General features: G+C 51.4%; 1 protein-coding gene across 12 annotated transcripts in view; it reads right to left on the bottom strand.

Annotated features, from left to right (window-relative positions):
- Window positions 1-3,453: 3,453 nt before the first annotated feature.
- The window catches only part of DLGAP4 (DLG associated protein 4), a 135,038-nt gene continuing 111,838 nt past the window's right edge, over window positions 3,454-26,653 (bottom strand). For 11 of the 12 annotated variants that reach the window (XM_086853525.1, XM_023940017.2, XM_023940020.2 and 8 more), the window contains 6 exons: window positions 10,171-10,532; window positions 8,729-8,820; window positions 7,893-8,302; window positions 6,054-6,145; window positions 4,786-4,938; window positions 3,454-3,735 (listed from right to left, as the gene is read on the bottom strand). In XM_086853525.1, coding sequence (XP_086709651.1) covers window positions 3,520-3,735; window positions 4,786-4,938; window positions 6,054-6,145; window positions 7,893-8,302; window positions 8,729-8,820; window positions 10,171-10,532 — 1,325 coding nt within the window. In that variant the 3' untranslated portion in view covers window positions 3,454-3,519. Of the gene's footprint in view, window positions 3,736-4,785; window positions 4,939-6,053; window positions 6,146-7,892; window positions 8,303-8,728; window positions 8,821-10,170; window positions 10,533-10,773; window positions 10,981-26,653 lie in introns of those variants that run through there. The other variant, XM_023940023.2, reaches the window with a different exon arrangement.

The following is a 26,653-nucleotide window of genomic DNA, read 5'->3' as shown; positions in this document are numbered from 1 at the left end:
GGGACATCCAGTGGGACCCCCAGCCCTGTCCCAGCCCTGCAGCCCCCGGGCTCTGACCCGGGCACACGGAACAGCCTCATTAATGCCACACTCTCGGCACTCTCGTACTTCCCGGAGTGGTTTGGGTTGGAAAGACCTTAAAGACCATTTAGGCACAGCCCCCTGCCATGGCAGGGACTCCTTCCATTGTCCCAGGTTGCTCCAAGCCCTGTCCAACCCGGCTTTGGACACTGCCAGGGATCCAGGGGCAGCCGCAGCTGCTCTGGGCACCCTGTGCCAGGGCCTGCCCACCCTCACAGGGAACAATTCCTGCCCAATATCCTATTTATCCTCCATCTCTGTTTATGTGACTCCATTCCCACCCCTTGTCCCAAGTCCCCCTCCAGCTCTCCTGGAGCCCCTTTAGGCCCAGGAAGGTGCTCTGAGGTCTCCCCGGAGAGTTCCCTTCTCCAGGTTGAACATTCTCAGCTCTCCCAGCCTTTCATTGTTGGAACGCCGCTGCCAACCCTGCCCCAGTTCCCCACGAGTGGCTGAGGCTCCGGGACCCTCCCCGCGGCTGCCGCGCCATGGCCGGGCCCGGGCTGTGCCCAAAACAGCGCAAGGAGCGGGGGCCGCTGCAGGCCCAGGGTCCCTGAGGGTCCCCGAGGGTCCCCGAGCCCCGGCTGGATGTGCGGGGCTGTGTCCGGGGATGCCCCGCTCACCGCGGGGACCGGGCCATGGCCGGGCGGGGCGAGCCGAGCCGGCGCCGCAGGACATTCCCGAGGATTCCCGGGAAAAGCTGCGGGGCCGGGGCTGCTCCGGGAAAGCCGCGGAAAGAGCCGGGAGAGCGCGGGACTCCAGCGCCCGGCCGAGACGGGGACACGGACACGGGACACGGGACACTGAGGCGGGGACGACCCCGCTGCCGGAGCTAGGAACGGAGCAGGAGAGGTCCCGCCCCCTCCCGGCCGCCGTAGCGGCACGTGCTGCGCTGTGATTGGTTGATAGGACCCGGAAGTACTTTGACACGCGGTCACACCTCCTGTATCCACTGGGGGCGGCCATTTTGTTTCACCCGCCATCTTATGGCAGGGCGCAGCCATTTTGTTTAACGTCACGCCGCCCTGTGATTGGCAGGCGGCCACCTCGTGACACCACCCTCCCCACGTGACCTCAGGCAGCCCCGTGATTGGCTGCCCGCGTTCTGTGGGCTCAAACAGGTGGATACAAGGCGTGGTTATGAAATTATTTATAAAAGGGGTGTTAAATAGCTACAACAAATAGTTCTCAGATTTATAAAAGGCGTGTTTAAATATGTATAACACATTTTTGTTCATGTGTTATACATATTTATATGTATATGCATATAGACATATGTAACACTACCTCTGTATTTGTGTATGTATTTAATAGATGTAGGTGAATTTAAAATAATGTATTAATTATAAATTGCAAAACCATATTAAAATTAATTAATTTTTACAGCTTTATAAATTCACTTGCATGTTAAAATATATGCACATAAATATACAAATCAATATTATGTAAGAACATAAATATTTTGAGCAAGCCCAGCCCAGGGCAGCAAGGATCGTTTGAGCACTCTGAGCAGCAGGTGGGAAGAGTAAATGATGAAATAAAAAAATTAACCCCCGCCTTTCCTTGATATTCCCCCTTTTTCTACCAGAGATCCCAAAAGCTGCATCTTTACAGTTTGCCCCAAAAGTCAACAGTGCAACCCAACAATGTCTCTGTCTCCATGGAATCTTTAGGTTTGGGAAAGGCCTCCAAGGTGAGTCCCAGCCCTGACGTGCCCACAAACCTGCAGGGTCAGCGACTCTCCCTTTGCCCTGGGCAGCCCTGAGCACAGCTTCCTTCAAGGACTTTCCCCAATATCCAGTGTAAACCTCCCCTGGAGCAACCTGAGGCTGCTTCCCCTTGTCCCCTGGGATCAGAGCCTAATCCCCAACTCCAGCCCAATGTGAATCCCAGCACAGCCAAGCTTTGGAATTCTTTGGCTGGGGCAGAGACCTCTGAGAGCAGCTTTCATGAACAGCACACAGTGGGCAGCAGGCATCATTCAGGATTTCACTTTTATTTATTTTTTGCCTTCTGGATCACCAACACTCTCACTGAAACCACTGGGATTCCACCTCCACCCCCATGACAGTAGCACACAATCTCCCAACTTGTTCAAACATGTGAAGAGGAAAAAAAACAAATCAAAAACCCAAAAAAACCCCAAAAACCAAAACCCCCACAAAAAAACCAAACCCACAAAAAAACAATCCCCAGCAAGATCCCTCAGGATGGGACAAAAACCTTCAGTGTGAGAGGGTGGCAAAGAACCAAGGGGTGGCAGCTCTGGCTCCGAGGAGCCAGACTGGAAAGGAGACCTACAAAGGGGAAAAAAAATGGGCTAAAAAATATTTAGCAATCCTTCCTCTACCCAGAGAGCAGGGAGATAAGGAAAAAATAGTCATCTGCTTACACACAGGGTATATATTTTTACACACACTTGGACACACATCTAGATATAGTACATGTAAAAATATATGCTATACATCTGCCCACCCCCGCGGCGGCATGGGCAGGATCCGTGTGTAGGAATTACTATACAGGTACTACTAAGTGTATATGTGCATATGTACACCCCTCCTCCTGGACACACCGACCCCACAGCCCCCGCTGCAGCTCTCTCCAGCAGTCAGCCAAGGAAAATGGTGTCGGAATGGGAGGAGGAGGGAAATCAGTGATGTGGCTCGTGCTCTGTGGTCCTTCAGCTCTGCTCCTGTGCCCGGAGCGGGGTCTGGCTCTTGGGAGCCCCTGCACCAGATTTATTGCACATTTTGCTTCTGGGCTGTGCTTCAACCCCACATTCCACAGCCCTGGCCTCCTCTCCCTCCAACAAACCGAGGATACGGCCCCTTGTGCCCGTCCTCCCCTGCCCCAACATCCCCATCCCAAGAAAACAAAGGCCAGGAGGCTGCTGGCTGGAGAGGGCAGCAGGAATGACACACCACAGGTGTTCTCTGCGGGGACAGGGGGGTCCGGACACGGGAACCGAAACCATGCAAAGGGTGGGAGAATGGGAGCAGGAGGAGGGAAAAATAAAGGATGAGAAGGGCAGAACAGATCTGAGGAGGAGGAAGAACACAGCATGGCAAGTGCTCAAGGCTTCGTGTTTTCTTGTCCTCTTCTTGTAAACAAGTTAATAATTCTCATGAGATAGAACAAGTAAAAAGACTGAAGTTCCAAGTTGAGGGGCTGGAGTTCCCAGGAGTCTGTCCAGTCCATTCAGCAACATCACAGCTGGGGAGAAAACGAGGGGCATTTTTTTTTTGTTTGTTTGTATTTTTTGTGTTTTTTTTTTGTTAAAATCTTCATTACTTAAAGCTGAGAGAGAAAAAAAGCCAACTCAGGAGCCCTTTTCAAGGATGGCTCATTGTCTCTAGACTGAATAAATCACACTAATTTCAAGAGAACCTTTTTTTTTCCATTTAATGACTTATAAAAGCCGCGGGCTGGCCCTGGCCAGGCTCAGAGGCGGGTCTGGGCCTCGGGGACGTAGATCTCGATGCTGTCAGCGCTCTCGGTGGCTGAGTTCTGCCGCACGGACGCCGCGCGCTTGGCCGCCATCAGCCGCTTCCGCGCCTCCTGCCGCTGCTTGTCCGAGTCGGAGCCTTTGTCCCGGCTCAGCTGCGATTTGGACTTGGCTGGCTTCTTTGGCACTGGAGGGGGTGGTTTCTTCTCTTCCTTTAGGGAGACAGTAAGGAAAAACCCAGACCTGATATAAACATGTGGAGCTGGGTGCCCGCTCTGCCCTGGCAGGGCCTTGCCAGAGGGACTGGGATCATGCTGGGGAGATCAGCTCTGCAGCAAGACTCCCCTCAAAATCAGCAGCCCTGGGTTCTACAAGGAGCCATTCTGCATTTCATGGAATCATAGAATGTCCTGAATGGGAAGGGACCCACAACAATCATGGAATTACAGAATGGTCTGCGAAGATCATCCAGTTCTACCCACCCTGCCATGGCAGGGACACCTTCCACTAGACCCTGTCCAACATGGCCATGGATTTCCTGGGATGGGAGTCCACAATCCAGAGGCTGATGAGCCACAACCAGAATCACTCATCCAGCCCTGGCACGACACCCTGTCTTTAGGAGCGATGTCCAAATGCCCCCTGAGCTCTGGCAGCCTTGGGGCTGTGCCCATTCCATGGGGAGCCTGGGCCGTGCCAGCACTCTCTCAGGGAAGAACCTTTTCCTGTTATCCAGCCTAACCCTCCCCTCCATGCAGCTTTCATGGTACAGGGCTCTTCTGGAGTGGCCTGGAGTTCAGAGATTGTCTCATTCAGCTGTAGCTCTGAGCATAGCACAGGCAGCATGAAGACACAACTTGATGTGGAACTGCAAAATTTTAATACGCCACCCTGGCCTGAACCATGGTTCTCCCTACCCTGGCAGAGCCAGGACACCACCTCTCCTGCATTTTCCAAAGGTTTAAGTTGTTTTTTACATTACTTGGGCAGTTAAATCCATCTGCACAGTGCTATGAACACTTGAGGCCCCTGCATCAGTGCTCACCACTCCTGGCTCTCTCCATCCAACACCTTTTCCCCTTGTGCAAAACTGTTCCCACTACTGCTCAAAAGGAATGGCCTTGGTGCCTTGTGAGGTTGTGAGATGACAAGTGCAGGATGGCAAAAGCCCTTGAGAGCATTTGTTTGCAGAAAAAAACAGACCTCAGGCACCTCAAATGGGTACAAGGTGTTCTGGCCACTCCCCAGTGCCCCTCACTCACCTTTCTCTCCAGTGTCTCAGACAATTGCCAGCTATTAGCTTTGAGGTGGTACAGCTCGTCAAACTTCATGCTGATGTCTTCAATGGACAACTGGAGGAGATCCCAAAATCCAGCCAAGTCCTGGGCTGTGGGTCTGGGATTTGCATTAGGGTTCTAGAAGGGGAAGCATTAAAAGCACCATTTCAGAAAGAACACACCCAGCAGAGGAGTGTGCACAGCACCTTCACCCCTTTCATGTTTTCCTGCAAGCAAACGCAGCAAGAACCCACAGGAGACACTGGCCCTAAGCATGGACACACAAAGCCATCATTTACAGCCCAAATGATTTCTGCCAAGCTCAAGAAGCAGGTCCTGACTGCACTCCTCCTTCCAGCAGAGTAATCCTCAACCAGACACCCAGTGCTGGCACTAACTCCACAGCAGGAACCTCCAACAGCACGTCCCCAGCATGGCAATCAGAGCAACACTGGGTTCTTACACAGAGAGCCTGATTTTAGGGAGGGAAATTATGGAAATTGATACCCAGCTCTGATGCCTGGATGTACAGCACTCAAGAAGCCAAACTGAACTTTCATGAGCAAAATTATTTTGCTACGTTTCTGCCCAAAACAACCTGAAAGCATCAGTACTTCTCAGGCTGGGTTGAAAAATTTTAAGTAGCTTAAGTTTCTTCCAAGAACAGGATTTTCCCAATTCCCAGAGAGCTGAACTACTACCACAAACCCTGGAGAACATGGGATCAGATCCGAGCAGCTCACACAAAGCTTTGCTGGTGCTGCTGCTCCGCTGGGATCAGCACTTTACCCCCTGCTGCTCCTCAAGTCTCTCAAGATTATTTTACATCTAAAGGGGAATTCGCCTCTGAGGAAGTTTGTATAATCCATGTTTCAATAAAACTTGAGGGGAAAACTAAACCACAGATTCCATCAATGCCCATTAGCCCAGGTCAGCTCCGAGCAAGGGCAAACCCCCTGCATTCCCTTTCAGAGATCAATTCCCAGTGACCTGGGGCAGTGTCACCAGTCACACATGCAAAGGGAGCATGTGTGGTCAAGAGCAGATTTATCTGGCCCAGCCAAACCCTCAGGGGTTTGTCTCAAAAAGCCCTTCAGAAGCAGGAGGCACCTCTGTGCTAATCCAGCCCTTCCCAGAGCTGCACTGGCTTTGTGTTCACAGGGACAGGAGCCTTTTAACACCTGACCAAGTCCTTGTAGTGCTGCTGAAAGAGAGGCATCCTCAGAAACAAGGAGAAAGAGATCCAGACTCACCAAGTTTTGTTCACAGAGGCCATGGAATTGCTGGAACTTCTGTGACATTAGTAACTGTGCACTGCCCACTGCACTCAGGACTTTTCCCAAGACTGTGGGGGACCAAAAAAAAAAAAAAAAAAAAGAAAAAGGGAAAAGACCTGAGTTGAACAGACTATTAATCGTAGCAATGAGCTCCAGCATTTCTGGAGCAAAGAAACACTCAAATTATCAAAAAAGGAATTTCAGAGATCCTTAAGGCACTAACTGCTCTCAGGAACAAGATGTTATGAAACTGCATTTGTCTGCCATTGCTCCTTCTGGCAGGCCAAACACAGACCTGGCTGAGGACATTACAACATCCATAGAGCTCCTCAAACTGCCCTCAGCCCCTCAGAAGAGCCACCAGCACCACCTCAATGAGGTCTGCTGGCACCTGCCTAGAAATCCCAGCCTGCTCTCTTAGCCCTGCACAGGGGAAAGATGGCACAGGGACTATCTCCAGCCTCCCTGTACCAGCAGGGATTAACAGACAGGCCAGGGCTTTTAGCACCCTTTATGCAGGCAGCTCTTAATGGGTTTTCTAAGCAGCCTCTGGGCATGGACATGTTCCTCTGCTCATTAGAGGAAATACAGCCTGGATTTTTCCATTCCAGAGGCAGGTTCAGAGCCCCATGTGCCTGCAGCTGCATCACCAACAGAGACCACCTGAGTCCTGCTCCTGCTCTGCCGCTGCCCCTGAACCTGCTGGGGAGATCTTGGCTGGACAAGCACACCCTGGGCTCTCCCACCCACCAAGGCTGTGGTTAGATGATCAAGCAGCCTGGCAGTCACAGAACAATGCCATGCAGGTTTTGCTGTCTTTTCTGGCCACAGGTGAAGCCAGGCCAGCCCCGAGGCAGGGAGATCCCTGGCACAGCCTGTCCCCCTGGCAGCCAGGGCAGCAACTCAGGGAATCGGATTGGGGATTAGCTCCTGGAGCCCCAGCACTGACAGTGAGCTAGAAGTGAGCCTCACCTTTGTTTCACCTTTCTCAGGTTTTAGAAACATCAAAACCGAGCTCCACACAAAGATCCTGACCTCTGCAGTCTCATCACCCACTCCTGTCACTCTGTATGTACCAGAGACATGATTCCCACTGCAAAAACCCTAGATTTTGCCAAGGCATTTGAAAATAAAGGAACAAGCCCAGCTAGGACTGAACCCCATAAAATCAACAGGCCTCATGATCCCTGTTCCATGCTTTTGATGTATCCAGTACAAGCTCAGTGAGTTAGAAACCTCCTCTTTCCTATAAAGACAAGTTAATTGACTGAACTGAGCAAACAAGCTCTGAAGTGGTGTTCCTTCTGCCCCACTGCCAGCCAAGCTTTCCCCTGCCCCTTTGAGAGTAATGGGGGATGCAGGGAGAGATCCCACAACCTCCCTAAAAGCTTCTTCCATTTAACCTTTTTTAAGATTAAATCTATTTAAGCTTTTAGCAGTTTTGAGTGGTTGGAAGGCACAACATCCCCTGTATGTCTTTTCCACTGAATCAGAGCATTCCTTCTTACTCCATTTGCTACAGGAAACTATGTTACCCTCTCCAAGGAAAAAGCATTCCTTGTTCCATCCTCATCTCCATGCTGTGTTTCTGTGGGCTGTCAGCACTTTCATAAAACCCCAGAATGGTTTGGGTGGGAAAGGACCTTAATGCTCATCTCATTCCACGGGCAGGGACACTTTTCACTATCCCAGGCTGCTCCAAGCCCTGTCCAACCTGGCCTTGGACACTTCCAGGGATGGGGCAGCCACAATTTAACTGACCCAATACTCAGCTCCAAACTCCTTCTGGAGGGAGGAGCCGCTGCCCACACGCACCTTCCTCAGAGAGATTGTTCTCTTTGGTCTCCTGGTCCATCTGGCGGCACCAGCCCTCCAGGCGCTCAGTCTCTGCCTGCAGCAGCTTCAGGAACCAGAAGCCATCCCGCCGGCAGGGCCCCGGCTGCGCCGGCTCCGATGGCGACGTGGAGGAGCTCTCGAGCCAGGGGTCAGGAGGAGGGAGAGAAGAAGGCTCCAGGGCTGGGTCGTTGTTGTCTCCATAGGAGAGGTTTCTCTTAATCTGTGAGGGCTTGGCTGGTTGCCTGGTGGAGGCATCAACACCAACAGAGTTGTTGTGCTGGGGGCACTCAGCGAGGCTTCTCTCAGATGATTTACAGCTGGAGTTATTTGGCTCCTGCGTGTCAGAGTCTGTGTCCTGTTTGGAGGACATGCTGCGGGAGTGGCTGTTTCTGCAGGGATCAAAAGCCATCGTTCAATAGCAGAGCTCAGCTAGGCCAGCCTCCCACACTGACAGCAAAATCCATGGCCACAGCAGAGCCTCTCCCTGCCCCTGCTCACACACAGACTCACCACACACTCAGACAGACGGAGTTATAAGGTTGCCTGCTTACTGCAATCGGCTGTTCAGATGAGAGGGCCGATGCATGTCCATAATTACTGCTTGGAATTTTTTATGTTTTAATTTCAAGCTCCCATTGATTTCGCTGTTAGAGAACAAGTGCTTTTTGCAGCAGGTGTATGCTGTGGAGGAAGAGCTCTCAGTGGGCCCCATTCAACACCACTCAGTGGCACAAAGCAGGGAAGAAGGTCTAAGCACAAGTTGGGGAAGCACAATTTAAAATAAAAGGAAACTGCACAAGTTGCGTCTCACTTACCGCCACTCGTCCTCTACCTGTACCCCGATGGACTGGAATTTGGTGGCTGGTGGAGGAGGCTCCTCTTTTGCCACTGGCTGAAGGCAGTCAACCTTATTGAACAAAAAAAAATACAGACAAAAACAGACACAAGAACTTGTGGCTGGAATCCACGTTAGCAGAGCAGGAGTGTGCACACAGAGCATGTTGACACCACACGGGGGGCTGGCTAAGGACAGGCCCAGGGCTACTGCTCAGCTCTGCAGGGCTACTGCTCAGCTCTGCAGGGCTACTGCTCAGCTCTGCAGCCACCTCAGCACCAGGGCTGTGTCCTGCCAGGCTGCTGCCACCACCTGTGCCAGGAGCCCAGGGTCGGGGCTGTGTCCCCATGCCTGTGACATCCTACACAGTCAGGGGCCACGGCATTCAAGGGAGGACAGAGAGGTGATTGAGACTAACAGCAAAGCCTCTCTCCCAGGGACTGACACCCTCCATGGCTCTGGATAAGAGGGTTAGAAGGTTTTAGGAAAGAAATCCAGGTGACTTAGGAACCAGCTCAGAAAAGGAAAAGCAGAGGAAGGCAGTCAGCCTCTCCTGTTTCTCTCCCCTTGCTGCCCTTTCAGATGTTCTGTCCCACCAGCCTTGCAGAGAGGCCTTCACTGTCACCTGTACTGAGCTGGCCTTGCTGTAAACCTGATGGGAGAACTCGTTCAGCACACACACAGCAGCTCAAAGCTTGGATCCTGCTCTTGGAGCTGCCCAAGTTCTCCTCTGCTGGTAACCAGCACCTGGGACAGAACCACAGCTCATAGCCACCTATAACTAAGAAACCTGTCCCAGAGGAGGGCATGGCCCCAGAGGATGCATTTTGCTGACTAAAGCATGGATTTACACTGCTCCCTGGGTTCTCATTTCACTGTGTTATCAGAGCTCATTTCCATCGATTCCCATGGTTAAATGCTTCCAGCAAGGGAAGTACCAACCTGCTGGGAATGCTGGGCAGCAAGGAATTGCTCCCTCCTGCCTGCAGCCTGGGACCATTTGGCACTGCAGCAGCCCTTTGCACATGGACATCAAGCAGAAGGACCCACCACTCAGGGAAGAACTGTCCCTAGAACCATGATGGACAAGGAGCAGACTGATGGGAAGCAATACAGAGTACAGGGCACAGGCAGACTTGCAGCTGAAGGTGTCCTCAGAGGGACTCACCCAGTTAACATGGCCCCTCTGCTCTAGAAAACATTTAAAATTTGTACTAAAAGAGCTTAGTCCTTTCTGGGCTGTTAAAGGAAAGTGCTGCTGTCTCTCACCCTGGGAACACAGGCAGTTATTCAGACAAGGCAGTGAGTGGCTCTTGCTATTCTAAGTGAGCTCAGATGCACACCTGGTCACAGAGAAGGCACACGCTAAATGGATGGGGCAAGGACATTCCTTGGGACAAAGGAGAACAAACTATTCCATACTTGTATTCCTATAGATGATAGCTTTCTTTTGGGGATAGTCTCCACTTTAGGCTCTTCGTTAGTCAGAGTCCCTTTGTCACTTTTCAAAGTTGCATTTTTCTGAGGTAACTCTGGAGTGTCTCTGGCTGGAGTGACGATGCTGCCCCTGGTCACGCTGGGTGTCCTGGTGCTGTCCAAGCTGTCTGAGGAATTGCTGAGCCCCGACTGGCTGGTGACCTCACTCTTGTGGTCCTGGCTGTCCAGGTAGGTGTCCTGTGCCGACTCAGTGCTGCTCTGCACAGTGACAGAGATGAATGGCTTGGACGTGGTCCGAGGTGGGACGGGAGGTGGAGTCTTTTTATATGCCACTAGGCATGATGAACCTGCAGGGATGGAGGGGAGAACGGAGAACGCAGGAGACAGGTTGGAGGGAAAGAGATACGGTGGAAGAGAGAGAAAAAGCAGGTCAGTCACGACATCCAAGAGGAGCCTCCGAGCAGCAGCTGGAGGCAGAGGTGCAGAACCAGCCCACAGGCAGCAGCTCACGCCGGGGACCCACACCAAAGCATAGGGGAAGCGAAGGCAGAGCCAGAGCTAGCTTGCAAAAGAAGTCAAAAGGAGTACCATGATGCGTGGAAATCTGGAAATGGAGAAGAGGGATAGAAAAGCCTCCCAAGAATGCTACAGAGTTTGGCAGGTGTAAGCCTCTACAGTGGACAAATATTTTTTGGCTAAACCCTATGTTTTAGTGTCCTAGTACAGCCAAGTGTCTCAGTTCTTTGTCCCATCAGTTGACAAGTTTCAATGTCTGGATCAGGGCGATGGTTTTTCCTATAAAAACGGAAAGAAGCCATAAAATTTGTTAGATGTTGATGGCAGGAACACACATTTGAAGCCCCTGACAAGCCCAGCTGCTCCATGCCAGAGGAAAAGACATTGTCTGGATGCAACAGCCCAAGAGGGTGAGGCTGCTACTCCATGGCCCCAGATCCAAGTGGCAGCAAGGCTGAGATGTGTGCCTTGCAGACACAGAACACACACATCCCACTCAAAGGGATAGATATGTGGCTGGCCACAGGAACCAGGACAGCAGCCACCCTGCTCCTGTCTCTGGCTGGACAAGATGGAAGTCCACCAGTGAAAATACATATAAAATACAAGTAAAATCCATGTGGATTCTATAGCAGCCATGTTTAGGCTCTCAGTCTGCCCAGGATATGCAAGCTCCTAAGGCCACAGTCCCATTTCAGCTGCTGTGCAATATCCCCCTACCCCTGTACGCTCGGTCCACCCCAAGTCACCAGACTCCCTTTCTTATCCTACCTCTGGCTCCTCCTGTAAAGTCCTGTGGAATCCCAAACTGCTTTTCCCCTGCACCCCACAACACATCCTAGTCCTTGCCAGCAGCCTCCTTAGTCCCAGAGACCTGGAGTTACTCCCCATGCCACGCCTGCCTCACCATTTCCAACAGAGCCACATTCCCTGTGGGGCAATCACAGATCTGCCCCGTGAGTCTTACTGACAGTATGTGGACATGCCTGCATTTACACATCCCACTATTTACCACACTAAGAGCTAAAGCTGCACTTCTTCAAAGGAAGAACTAAAAGGGAAGACTTACAGAGGAAGAGATGTGTGTTTCCAGCAACATTTCTGTGCCCAGAGATGCTGAGCAGCACCATAATGGTGCTGCTGGCAGAGGAGGAGAGGCCTGTGCAAGGCTGCCAACCCAGCTGCCTCCAGCCTGGATCTGCACCAAACTCATTCCAGTTCCCTCAGGCCACTGCACCAAGTCCAGCACAAACTGAGCAGTGTCCTGGTGGCAGGAGAGGACCCATCCCACTACCCATCACTCTCTGCCTCACACAGGTGAGAGGTGACCATGGTCCCCCTGCCAGAGCTGCCTGATGTGGAACATCCTCTCCAACAGCAATTTCTTGGCCCAGTCCCATGGCCTGACTCACACAGCCCATCCCAATGGGGCAGTGTAGGAGCAGCCTGACCAGAGCCATGGCAGAGGCACCCCTGGATCAGCTTTGCCTACACCCCAAAACAACAGGTTACTCCTGTTCCTGCACCAGGGCTACAGCAGCCACCGGCCAGGACAAGGCAGAGCCACCCCAACTGGCAGAGGTGACAGAATGTCACATTTCTCTTTGGTTAAATCCCTTCACATGGCCCCTGTTCTTCTCCAGGGACAGTGCCCAGGGTACCCTGCTACCCACAGCCCCTGTGACACAGCCCCTGCTTGGAGCTGGACTGGCAACAGCCCTTGGCTTGGCTGGCACGGTCACCAGGAGCTCAGCCCAGCTCCCAGCTGCTGGGGACACTGCCAGGAATTCCTGGGGAAACTGATGGCTATTTGACATCAGTCTGGTCAGGCAGAACAAGGGGAGGGCACAGCAGCACAGATCTGGGGCAGATCAGTGGTGTCCATGGTCAGTAAGCCAGACCCAAAGTCACTGCCCACTTACCAGCAGACAGCATGAACGCTGCTGCTCTGTTAAGGGGGGAAACCACAGTATTCCCTTGGCACGTTCCTGGGATCCCTCCGTGCCACCTGGCTTGGCTGAAGGGCAGCACAGGCTTTGCTGGAAGAGAAAGACCCAGGACCAACAAAACACAGCCCTGTTCATGTATCTGTGCTCAAAGGGTTCACTACCTGAGCTACAGAAGTATAAGGCTCTAAGAAACACTGCAAGTGACAAACACAAAAGGATCAGGAGCTTTGAAGAACTGGGGATGCATTAGTCAGTGCAATTGCAAATTAACCTCACTGAAACCCTCTGCAAACATAAAACAGGACTTCTGACTGTCCAGCAAACTCAGAAACCACACCTTCTTAGAATGGGGGCTTCAAAAGCCAAAATCAGAGCAAGCCCATCCAGAACAGTCTGTCCTTGGCCCTCAACACAAGGCTGAACTAAGGTTCAGTGCTTCCTCAATCTGTGAGAGGAGACAAATCTTGAGGAGACAAGAACATCCCAGTGTTTCCATAGGAGAAGCAGGCAGCATTCCCTCCTGACTCTGAGGCAAATCCCACCAGTCAGGAGCATTCCAGTTGCTGACTTACCCCTCCAAAGGCCTACAGCTCAACAGGCATGGATCTTTTCTGGACTTGCTATGGTCACAGCCTTTTATATTTTAAAATCAGCTTCTGCTGCCATGTAGAACTGTAACTCCTGTGGGCACTGGAGCAGGATCTCACTGTGCAGGACCATCAGCTCAGTTTGCTTGGGAACATCACCCCTGTTCCAAAAAGGTGTGGAACAACAGAAGAACATGGAAGTCATGCTTACTCTTCCAGTTTTGCAGCAGTGGGCTCTTCCTGCTCACAGGATCTTCTGAAGCTTATTTCAGCAAGCAGTTGGAATTCACAGCGTGCTGTGGATGATTGATTTTGGGGAGGAGGATGTTTGTTTACAGTCTTCCTTCTGTAATTATTTTTAGAAAGCAGCATGTTTCCAAATTAGCACCTTGCACCTGCCCTTAGGGGCTTGGGAAATTCTCAAGGATGCAGCCCTGGGCAGGGAGAGGAGCTGTTTGCAGAGCCTTATACTGGAAAGTCCTCTGGACCCTCAAAAACCAGCTGGGCATGGTGGGATCCTCTCCCCCTCCTTCCAGAGGTGTTTGTTTTTTGAAAGACTAAAACTCGAGTCACAAAAGAATGTGAAATCCAGCCCCTGTTCCCACCCCACCTGGCTGGTACCTGGCAGCACCACCAGGGTCACAGCCAAAGTATTTGGGGTCAGATTTAAGCACCACAATTGCCCTCAAGTGCCAGTGTTCTGCTGCTATTGCTGATTCAGTGCAGCCTGGAAACATTTCCAGTCATTCCAGGAACTTCAAAGACCTACTCAAACCATCCTTATTTTTGTTAAATCACCTCAAAGGCCCCCAGTCACAGCTGTGGAGACAAGTTCCCCTGCCCTCAAACATCAGGGCTGGCTGCTATCCCCATCCTGCTCCATGCATCCCCCTTTCCCCACGGGAAGGGCTGAAGGAACGACCTCATTTCCTCACACATAAAGCACAATGCTCTGAAATAATCTCTCCTACAAGGCAAGCTCATTTGCCTTTTAAATAAAACAACCATGGAATAATCTTACAGCAAATGGCATCAGTGGCATTATCCCTGTGGAGATTCCGGCTGCAGGGCTGTGGGCTGGCCTTTGCCACAGGGTCTCCAGGCTGGAAGGAGCTGCTTTGGGAGGCAGTTTCCAATAGCAAAGAGAACTGGAACAGCTGCATTCCAAGCAACCTGACCTCTGATTTTCATTAGCTCGAGGAACACTTCAAGGTTGGAGCTGTAATGAACTGTAGGATGTTTTATTTGTAGAGAGTCCAAGTGGAAATGAGTCCCAGTGACAATTCATACCAAAGACAATACGGACACATTGAATGGTTCACAATAATCACTTCAGACCAAATTTTTCTCCTGCACACTGAAGGTCAAGATACCTCCAACCAGTTAGAGGCACTGCTGAGCAACCCACCCAAATTTTGTTAGTCAACAGGAAAATCATAGAGGTCAGAAATCAAAGAGGCTTGGGTTGGATGTACCATAAAACTCACTTTTTTCTTACCCCTGCTATGGGCAGGGACACCTTCCACTACCCCAGGTTGCTCCAAGCCCTGTCCAACCTGGCCTTGAACGCTTCCAGGGATGATTTTTTCCTAATATCCCACCTAAATCTCACCTCTTTAAAACAATTTCTGCTTGTCCTATCACTATCTGCCCACGTGAAAAGTCACATGGCTCCCATATATTTCCATCTAGACACAAAGATGATGGTGGTGAAGATGCCACCTCTTGCCCTGACAGAATGACTGTCTTTAGAGTGCTGGAGGAGATTTAAAAGAAGGTTTATAGTGATTAAACCAAACAACTCCCAGAAAGCAAAGTCAAATGACTGCATTTGTTCAGAGTATATGGAAATGCTATAAATACCTCCTCCCTCAGTGCCTTCCTTTTGTAAATCTCAGTAGCAGTGATCTTTGAAAACTTTTTGAAAAACTAAAAATCTCACCTTGATACTACAGAGAAGTAAGAGATACACATGAATGGGCTGTGGGAGCCAGGGAAGGGCTGTGGGCTCTCCTGCCAGTCCTCACTCCCAGCTGCAGGGTGACCCCAAGAGCAGCAGCATCCTGGCACAAGCAGCTCCCCAGAGCACAGGCCAAAGCATGTGCCACCTCTGTGGTGGTGCCCATGGATCCCTGCAGAGTGACCAGCCCAGCAGAGCCCTTTAACTCTCAGATGATCCCAAGGAACACCACAAACACTTCACCAGCTGCTTATGCTTGTCACAGAGCCCACACACAGGCCAGGCTGTGCTTGTGAGTCAGAGGACAGAGAATTCCCCAGGAGCTCCTCCCAGGCAGCAGCGCCAGGGAAGAGCCCTCTCACCTGTTGTGACAGCCCTGCATAAACCCAGCCCAGACGCCCAAATCACCTTGAGTACTTCTGAAGGAGGTCAGAGGAGAAATTCAACACTCCCCATCCTCAGCTTTCAGCCCCACCACAGCTCAGGCAGAGCAGCAGTGCTTGGGCATGGCTGGAATGGCAGCTGGGACAATGGGACCACTGCAGGCTTGTCACTTCTCCCACCATATAATCCTCTTGTTCCTAGGACAGAGAGCCAGGCCCTGGTGCCATGGGACCCCACAGGGACTCCTGGCAGAGGCAGGAGCTTCCCAGCAGTGCCAGGGAGCACAGCAAAGGGCAGGAGCATCTGAAGCAGGGACCAAGGAGAGGTGATGGGCAGCAGGCTGGGGTCAAACCCTCACACTCCAAGGCAGGAGTGTCACTCCAAACACTGCAGCTCTTCTCACCAGCAGCTACAGATGATGAGCAGCCCTCACTCAACTATACCCCAGTCACTTTTCCTGACTCATGGGAAGTGGCTATTTCCCCCTGGTCAGCATCAATTCACTTGTGAGATAAGCACAGAGAGAGGAGATGCCCTTCCTGAGCACCACAGCTCCTCTGGAGTAGCCTCCATCCAGCCCCACACTGCAGCTCCCGCTTGGCACAGCCAGTACTGGGTTTGCAGACTGCATTTCAGTGACCTGGAATTTTGTTACACAAAGAAGTAACCTCTTAGCTTTCAGCAAGTGGCCTCAAAGCCCTCCCTGAGCAGCTGTGAGGCTGTCACAGCATCAACAGACCTGTGTCAATAGATCTTTGCTGCCCAGCTGGGAAACCCTTTCAAGTGCTGGAGCAGTGAGCACACAGCCACAGCTGTGAGAGACTGGTTACCCCTTGCTCCTGTTCAGGTCCAGCACAGCCTGGCCACAGCTCTCCTGTACACCACAGAGGCTCTGCTGGTAGGACAGCTGGTAGGTCCCTTTTACCCATCTATAGTTGGCATTAGGAGAAAAGGGACCACCCTGCACTCCCCTCACCACTGCCAAGTGCCCTATGTTCCTGCATATCACTGATGAAAAAACTGAACATATCTGCAGAAAAAGGACCTCAAACTGAAGGAAGCATCTCTCAACTGCTGCAGACAGAAGCAAATGCAGAAGCAAAGGCTCCTTCTGAGCATCAGCTGTGTATTTGTAGACTAACAGTAGAGCTCTCATCCAGAAATGCATGTATGCTCTGTATAAAATGCTCTGTAGAACCATTTGTGTTCCCTGATGGACTGTGATGCCCTTGGGGAGGGCTGCAGCACTGGTCACACCTCAGAGCCACCCTGCAGGGTGTGAGGGATGCCTGGGGCAGGCACAGGGACACTCAGCAGACAGTTCTGATTACAGACCCAGTCCCTGTACTTTGGGAGGGAACATTTAACCAGAGAAGGAAAGGCTGAGGGCTGTGAACTCTTTACATGAGGGACTTTGGATTTTTCAGTGTACCAGACATTTAAGCATCATGGAGATGCTCCAATTTAGAATTCCTGAGCACAGAAATGATAATAAGCACTGATACATTGAGAACTATTGCACTGAGAAGGCAAGGCATGTTGTTTTTTTTTTTTTAAAAAAGCCACTTGCAGAAGGTCACAAATGTTTTTAGAAGAGGCATGAAGCAACAGAAGACACCCCCCAGAGAATTCTAGGGGTTAAAAATAGGGTACCTCACACTGCTGGCTCCTGACAGATCTGGCCATCCCTTCTTTCAGCACAGCCTGCTGCAGAGTCAGCAGGGACACAGCAGATGCTGCAAGGGACACCAGCCACAGGCACTCCCAAACCCAGCTGCAGCAGCTGACACTGGGGCTGCTGTGTGTGTTAGAGGAGACACTGTGAATCCTCCCCACCCTCCCCAAAGCCATTGTCAGGGGTTTGTAAACTCTTTGCAGCCATGGTGAGCAGCTCCACCCTGCTCCAGCCACACATCCATCAAGTGTCCTTCTGTCCTGGAGGCCCAGACAGGTCTCCAACCCAGCCAGCACAGGGCAGCAGCCAAAAGGAGCATTCCCTGCCTCTCCCTGCCCCAGGGGTTAATTCATTAACAACTACCAAGGTCCCCAAGCACAAGTACTCTGCCTCAAGAAGTCACTGACTGGGAAGAGAAAAGTCATTGTCCCAGGACTAGCAGAACTGGTGTGTGGGGGTGCCTGATCCCCAAGGACAGGTGCTGTGCCAGCTCACTGCTCATTTAGTGCTGGCACACACTTCTTCCACCCCAGAGGGGCTGGACTGAAGGGATAGTCCATCAGTTCAGTGCTCCTCTGCTCTGGGCTGGGACTCAGGATGTGCTTATTCCCACCAAAACCCTCACTAGTGAGGGCTGATGCTTTTCACACCCAAGAGGTGAAACAGCAGAGACAGTGGGGGCCCAAGCTCACAGAGCCCTGGGATGTCTGATCAACAGCCACACTCCTGGTGTCCACCCAACCCAGGACCCTGCACCAGGAGGGCAGCACCGGAGTCCCCAGCAGCACCTGGACCGTGCTGCCAGGTGGCTACAAGTCACCAGTGACTTCTGCTGCCAGATCCTGCCTGGCTCCTCTAGCACAGCCAGGGCTGCCAGAGGAGCTGAGAGCCCACCCAGGCAGGCCTGGAGCTCGATCCCCATGGCCACACACAGCTCTTCCCCAGCCAGACCCCTGGACATGGGCACCCTGCAGCACAGGATGCTGAGCAGAGGCCATGGGAGAAGGGCCAGTGAAATTCTGATCTCATGGCAGGTTTTGTAGGAGTAGAAAGCTCTGGGTGACAGGACTTCAGCTGGGCCTTAAGGCCACACCATTTCTCTCTGCTGGCCTTAGTGCAGAGGATGCAAAAATGGGGTCCCATGGTGCTGAGGAGCCACCAAATCATGAGGCCCAGGACTTGCTGCATCACCCAGCAGCCTGTCTGCTACAGACCTCTCCTCCTCCTCAATTCAGGACCTCCTCACTCAGCTCCAGAGGGCTCTGACCCCAGCCTGAACCATGGCAGGCACAGGGGGAAGGAGCAGGTCCCTGGCTGTAGCACAGTGGGGATGCCAGGATGGAGGGGCTGAAACATTTCTGTGCACACAGCAACTGGAACATGGGAATAGGGAACATGGAGAACCCACACTGCTGCTTTTCCTGCCTCTGCAGAAGGCAAGGAAGCCTTGCAGATACCCTGCCTACACATCTGCACAGAGCAGAGGCCTCTTCAGAGGGCCATCAGGAAATGGTTCAGCTTTGAACCATCTGTGCCACAGAAGATTTCCAGAGAGAGCAGGCACTTCCATCAGCCCCTGGCATTGGAACAGGTCCCATGGACTTTCCTGCAGCCAGTGACAGGTAAGAGAATGCAAGACTGGACAGACTGGAGCACACAGCACCTCACAGAACCTGCCCAGCAGCTCAGCACCCACCACTCCCAGGGCTCCAGGAGATACCAGAACCACTTCAGAACTTCATGGACCACAGCTTAGTGACCACCTATAGACCAAAAGCTCCTCAGACACTGAGACAAGCTGTGCTGAAAAGGTGCTGCCACAAAAAGAACAGCAATCCTTTCTGCTGGTGCACTGAAGCATTATCAACTTCATCTTCCTGATGCAGGGACCTGTGCCTGCAGCATCTCACCCAGATGTGGCAAATAAAGCTCAGAAGCAGCACAAGGGAGTGTCCACTGGACTCGAAACACACACAGGTGGTCAGTGCAGCAGCACAGCCACACAGTGCCCAGGGCAGCTCTAACACCATCAGTCAGCAGGTCAGAGACAAGAGGGACCTCTCAACAGGAGAGGGAAAACACAACTGGAGATATGCAGAGACTTGCATTCCAGAGAGTATTTCTCAGGAATGGCACTTATTGCAAGCAGGCTCCATCCCTCCTTGCTTTTAAACACTCACTGTGCCAGTCCCAAAATGTTGATTCTGCTGCTCTGGGACTGCAGGGTCTGTTCTGGCAACTGCACTCTGTAGCTTTGTCTGGGCTGGTTTGGGCTCTGCAGCCCCCAGTGTCTCCAGGAGAGAGGCATGGCACATGCCAGACCATGGAAAACAGGCAGAGAGGGGAAACTGGGTGCCCCAGGATTCCTGTCCCACAGCAGTGACCTGTCCCTGTGTCCCTCTCCCTGTTAAATGCTGCCCTTTCTGCAAGGTTTGCCCAGGGTTATCCAGCACAGACATGGAATTAGAGCAAAAATGTGAACCAGACAGGAATTAGCCAGTGCCACCAGGTGACAGGCTGCTCTCCCTATCCCTCCTCCACATGGGATGTTATCCAGCTGCTCTGCAAAGCAGCAAACTGCAGAGGAGGGGATGCTTTGGGAAGAGACACGTAAGGAACGATGGTAAATCCACCATGCATCGACTACTGTAGCCACTCCTAAGTGCACCAAGAGTATTAGCATTAATCATACAAGTTTAGTGTAATTAGGGAGGTCTTTTTCGTTTTTCTCCAAGCCAGCAGTTTCTAGAATCTCCTGCAGAAGTTCCACTAGCTAATGATGCACTGCATGAAATATCCTCAGCCTTCACCATCACTTCACTTCATGCACTGCCACATCACTTGGAGGATGGCATATGTAGATGCTTTTAACTCGCTTCTCTGCCACTGCAGAAGTCCAGGGAATCTCAGCACACCTCCTCAAAGTCACAGCCAGTCAAAATCCATATGGCCAGAAATACGGAAACCATGGCAATTCCAATCTCGTATCTGTGTCAGAGCTCAGCAGCTCAAACGGGCTATTTTAGGTTATGCTGATTGCTGAAGCCCCAAATCCAGTCATTCCCAAGCATTTGCTCACATGTCACAGGAGACACACCTCAAGTTCTCCACGTACAGGCAGTGAGATGCACCTTAAGCACAACAGTAAGTGCAATAACCCAAGTCTTGCCATCTCAGGAAGGTGAGTGTGTTAGGCCAGTGTGGCAAAACAGCACTGTCACTGTGGGACTACCCCCATGCCTCCCCCCAGACCACCAGGACTTTTGTCCAGGACTTTTTGACAGCTCCAGGAACAGGAGTTGCTCCCCTACAGCAGAATCACACCCAAAGCTTTGGGACAACCAAGCCCACAGCTTGGTCCACAGAAGGCTTTGCAAGCACTACCCAGTTGCTTAAGCATTACTGGCACATTCCCACTTATGGACAGTCCTGGGAGCAGGGTGGAGGGGTTACCATCATTTTAAGAGTGTCACTAAACACTGTTCACAGAAGAGCTGGCCAAGAGGGTGCTGAAAACACCGATGGCAGCCAGCAGCTTGTCAGCACAGCATGTGATAACAGGAACAGGCCTGTGCTGATGGCAGCAATCGCTGAGCTCCCCAGCACAAAAGGGACTCCCAGGGAATTGCTCCATCCCCAAGAACACGAGCAACCAACAATTCTGTAGCCTACCTAAAATTTTGAGAAATTGCCACCATCACTGCCAACAAAATCCCACTCAAAGTAAGAATTAATTTCTCCATCACTTTGTTCAGCATCAGGATTTTTATCATAGTTTTCAGCTACTGTATCCCAAATTTTACCTGATGCAGGAAATCTGCTACTCTCCCTTGCTCACGGGAAGATATTCTGCTGTTTTAGGCAAGGGCAAGCATTTAGTGATGCCACCAGGAGCAGCAGAGGTGGTTTTCCCAGGACATTATGAAAAACCCTCCCCACACCCAGATGACGAGGGATTCTTTGTAAGCTGAAAACAAACCCCACCCTGTAGCCATAGGGCCAGGGAAAGCACACGTGTCAGCAGCTGAGGAGACAGCAGTGAACACTCTCTACACCTGGGAGATGGGAAGGCATCAGGCTGGACTCATCCCACAGTGAAAAATTCCAGCCTTTAGTCAACACTCTTTCCACTTGGACAGTGGCTGTCAGGCAGCCAGCACCCAAGATTTACATCTTCAAAGCTACAATCATCAAGAGATTTTAATAGCCAGATTCAATTGAAGCTATTTCCTCCCTTAAGTATGTACAAACCAAGATGTGGCAACATTATGCTAATACTGAAGAATCAAAGTCAAAATTGCTGGGAAACTTCTGTTGGCTGAGGCACAAGACAAGCTTTGCATGTTAGAGAAAGCTACTCCATATTCTATTTCATTGTTTAACATGACATTATCCATAAGATTAAAAAAAAATCAAACGAACAAACACAGGAAAGGCTGTAGCAGGCTGTTCCCTCTCCATTAGCATTAAATTTGACAGTGGTTCAGCTGTTGCAGCACAGTCTGGTCTGATCTGGAGAGGAAGAGAAGTCCTCAGACTCAGAGGAGGCAATTAAGCAAATATTCCAACCTTTTATCCCCTTTGGGAAGGGTGCTAGGAAGCTTTGGAAAGCTGTACTCATTGCTTGGATTGCTGAAATAACCACGGACCCTGCAGAGCACAGAGCTTTCTCCCTGGTGACAGAGGCACACAGAGGACCAGAGCCATGTGTCCCCAGTGCCACTGCTCACACTGTTCTCCCAGAGGCCAGGAGTCTCCAGCTCTGATGCCCTAAGAATTTCAAGGATCACAAGCACTCCCTGAACAATGGATGGCCCAAGGGAGGGGGTATCTGGAGCAAACCTGGCACTTCCTGGAAGAGTTCATTTCAGGAATCAAGCAGGCATTGACAAAAGAGCCACTGTGCAACCCCAGCTCTGAAACCAATGAGCACAACAGACCCCAGGCACGCACCCAGAGCCTTCTCCAAGCACATCTGAGGCTCCACTAGCTCTGACCTACAAAGTTTCCAGCCACCACCAAGCTGTCATCTTCACAGCTCAGCCTGCTTTTCCTGCAGGCTCCAAAACACCACATTCCTGGTTCACAGGCCTGAGGATTCCCCAGAAACTTTCAAGTTCAGAGCCCAGACCACCATTTAGCCACAAGTATGGGTAGCAGGATTCAGGGGTGCAGTACCTGTCTGCCCACACACCCAGCCCCTCCAGGCTGCAGAACCTGCCATGAAGGTATTCCAAAGATCTGAAACTTAACTAGGAAAGGGACACAAGGGAGAGGCCAGAGCACAGCTCCATTCACCACATCCAGTGAACAGATTCAGTTTTAGGCCACAGAGCTGAAGGCACTGGCTTAGTCATGCTGTTCCCATGGCACTGGGACCTACTCCCTTCTGTCCTGCTGTCTGGAATTCAGGATGTGACAATGACTCCCTGGCCTTCCAAGACTATCAGTACTTACATCAGTACTGCTATCAGCAAACCCCAGCCTCCAGCAACAGCATTAAACGTCACCAGAGCATTCCCTGCTGCTTTCAGGAACCTGCTCACTGTGGAACAGACCATTTTCCTGCCTTGGAAGCTATGTGCCAAAAGCCTTCTTGGCTTCATTTCCCACCTTGCTTGTATTTATTCCTGCTTCCAAATGAGTGATCTCCTTTCCCTCAACTCCTTTCAATTTAGCAGTTGTGTAACTCCAGCTACAAAATAAAAACCATCCACATCAAATCCAGAAATCTTAGGGTGTTCTGCAGGATATTCCAAAAAGCTTCCTCCCAGGACTTTATAACCACCAAGTACCAAGCAGCAGGTGAAGCAGAGATATTTTGGCTTTTCCTGTTCTTGGCACTGGATGGTGGAGGGTGAATGGCTGGATAGGGAGCAGGTAACAAGTGATTTAGAGTGGCTTAAGAAAGGTGATGAGAATGACCCAGGCAGACTGTTCTGAAGGTGTTCCCACAAGAGAGAGTTTATCAGAGGTGTCTTTGGAAGAAGCCACTCCTTGCTCAAGCACAGCAGTGGCATCTTCCCACAATGTTCACCTGGTCTCAGAACCTGAAGGCTCTCCAGAGCTTGCTGGAAAACACACCAGCCCAGCTATTCCACAGTCCAAGGAGCTCTAAACAGATCATGAGCAGCCTTGAAAGAAGCCTATCCACAATGCTCCCTCCTCCTGCTCATCTTCAGTTCTCCCTCCCAACATGTCCCAGGTACCTGCACCAATGGCAGCCACCACAGGGAGCACTAGGGTTCTTCAGAATGCAAAGCCCTTGCTCCAAATAAGGACCTGTGGCAGTTCTAAAGTGACCTAACCAGGAAGCACAGCAGGGCCATGGCAAAAATGTGGGAATTGTTGGACTCAGTTCAACAGAAAACATCAGTCCAAGTGACATTCCAGATAGGAATTTATGGGGCTTTGGCTACAAGTCTTCAGAGTTACAACCCTGCCCAAGAGCTGTGTGCCAACCCTTGAAGGCACTCAGAGGTTCAGCAGGCTAATGATGTTCTGACCATGTCCACACCCATCCCTTCCCCTGCTCCCAGCCCAGCTCCCAGCGCTCTGGCAGCTGCTACAGCTCCAAGCACACAGGGCAAGTTCTTCCTGCAAGGGCAAATGGAGGGAACAAATCAGCTGCTCATTGCAGACACCTCACACAACCAAGGCCAAAATGATTTTGGAGAGAACCAGCTCAAGATTTCTAAAACCCTGACACACCAAGGAAGATGGTGCCATCAGTTCTCCAGGAAAAAGCCCATCTCTACACTTCTCTGAAAATCCCAGCCAAGCTGTGAAGATTGCCCAAGGCTGGAGTTATTCCTCCACTTGGCCATCTCTCCACACTTGGCCTAGGAACAATTTTAGATTTGGAATGCATTACTGCATTCAAGCAGCCACTCCTTGTGCCAGTTGTCCAACCCCCAGACCAGCTGGAGGATGACATTCCTAGGAACAGCAAAATGCCAATCCTTGGATGCAGGGCTTTCCAGGGCAGTCACCAGCTTAGCCTCTGCCGTGCTCAGCTCAAAGGCATTGCTGAGAACAGCTACTGTGGCCTCCCAGGACAGACTGACTGTGTCAGCTACTTGGGGTGAGTCCAGCAAGTGCTTTCACCTGAAGTGGCCTTGTGAAACAAGAACCACCAGCCAAAAATAACCCAACAGTGAGCGCTGACACAGCCCCAGAGCACCACTGAGCTTGTGGCATACAAGGGTGGGATCAAGGAGCAGGTCTCCAACTATCTGCTCAAGGGCTTTGTTTGCCAGAAGGAATCCTCCATCAGACTTAAGCAAAATACACCAGGAGGCAGTGCCACCACGGGGGCATGTGGCTGGGAAGGACAGAAGGACACTGCTCTACCCTTGTCACTCCAGGGTGAAGCACAAAGCATATCCAGACACAGACCCTCAGCACATACAGTGGTCCCAGTGTCACCTGTACAGGGACTGTGTGCCATTGGGGTCACTTCCGATGTCTGTGACACTACACATCAGAAAATGAACCCACCCAATCCCTGCTGCTACATTTTCCTGGAAAGCACTTTCAAGAAAACATTGGGGTTGTTTATGCAGCAAAGGCCCAGTTTCAGAGGAAGAGCTGCCCAGTCAAGTTTCTTGGATCTGTGTCCTGTCAGAAGCCTCAAGACGGACAGACACAGTGGACACTGACTGATGATGAAGGTCAGTGGAACAGGGTGACTCTACCAGACAGCTCCTCCACAGGGCTCCGGCAGCCAGGCAGGACCAACACTGTGAACTTGCTGTCAGCAAGAGACTGACCCAGTGGGGAGAAGTCCAGTCCAGTGCTGGAAACAGAGAGGGCTTAAACTCCCATTGCAGCCCAGCTTACTGGAGACCTGGAGCTCATACTACAGGAGTAATTGTCCTCCTCAATACATCTAAAAAAGAGTCTGCCCTCAGCTCTGTCACTGTATGATAGCAAGAGAAAAAATGTCCTTTATCCTCCAACATCCTTTCCAAGGCCAAAAGCAGCCACAAATATTTCTGCGGATAAATGAATGGTAAACTGCAGGAGGCAAAGACGTGGGACAACAATGAATAAGAACATTTAATTTTCATATCCGACTTCTCTTCTTTCCAATGGCACAGAGCCAGTGAAAAGCTGGCAGATCCTGGAGCCCAGTCCAAGGGGGCTGGGGCACCCTGAAATGTGCAGGGCCCAAAGTGCTGCTGCCCAGCAGCCACTGCCCCACAGGGGCCCCACACTGCTGCAGGGTGGGGCTCCACCTGCTCCAGGAGCATCCCAAACCCACTGGAGGTGTCAGCTGCTCTGGGATTAGCCTCTCGTGGCCTTTGAAGGAGGCAGAGCAGCTTGGCCAGCCCTTCCCACAGTGCCCATTCTCCACATGCTATGGCTGGTACCTCCAGCAGCACAATCACACCAACAAGGAATCCTGTTCTCAGGGGTGTTTCTATTCCTGTCCCAGACATGCAGCAGACACAGGATGCCTATGAGATGAGACAGCAGACAAGCTTCATACCTGCAAGCCCAAGGCTCGAGATGGGGAAGACAGCTTTGCATTACAGCAGCCACAGAAAGAAAAAAACCAGCAACCCCCTTTTAGCAAGAGATTAAATTCTATTCTTTAGCTGTAACCATGACACACAGCCCAGATGAGGAAACAGAACAGCAACACTTTATTTTGGATACTGCTTTGTAAACAGATGCATGGCCAGTTATCTAATTGTGGGAACACGGATGTGAGTAGGCTTGGAGGGAGCAGCAGAGCACTTGCAGGGTTATTTCACTGCAAGCTCACAGAAATTTGCATCATCTCCATCAGGAAATTTCCATGGATTGCAATGTCAGCAGCTTTGCTGCAACACACCTGGGAGATCTGTGAGGTGCCACCTCCCTTGGGTACCACAGGACTGTCCTCTCCTACTCTGGCCACTTACAGACACAACCACAAAGACAGTTACAGGAGGTATTACCTCAGCTATTTGCTAATTACATTAATTGACAAGACATCTGACTCAGCTGCTCTAGAGCCTGGTGGAAGCTGGGTCTCACTCTCCCTGTAGCAGGAATGCGTTATCCGTGGGGAGAGGGTGTGACAGCAGTGAGTCAGTCACCTCAGAGACAGCAGGCCAGCCCTGGGACACACAGCCTGCAGGAGGATGTGTCTGCCCTGGCAGTTCCCAGCACCATGGAACAACACAGGTGTTCTGCACAAGGTCACACAGCCAGCATTCCTGGGATGGGATCCATACACAAAGGACAGCAGTCACAACTGCTGAGCTCAAAGGAAAAATGGGAAGAGTAGCCCAGGATTAAGGTGGCATGATACAGAACACAAAACTGTGCTTGCTCTCTGCACTGCCACGTGAATGTCATAGCTACAGGGCTGAGGGACAGCAGCAGAGCTCAGAGCTGGGAACAG

The sequence above is a fragment of the Cyanistes caeruleus genome, chromosome 16, assembly GCF_971803275.1.
Source record: "Cyanistes caeruleus chromosome 16, bCyaCae1.hap1.1, whole genome shotgun sequence".
NCBI classification, from domain to species: Eukaryota; Metazoa; Chordata; class Aves; order Passeriformes; family Paridae; genus Cyanistes; species Cyanistes caeruleus.
The sequence above is the reverse complement of the archived record's forward strand: the minus strand, read 5'-3'. Positions and strand labels throughout refer to the sequence as shown.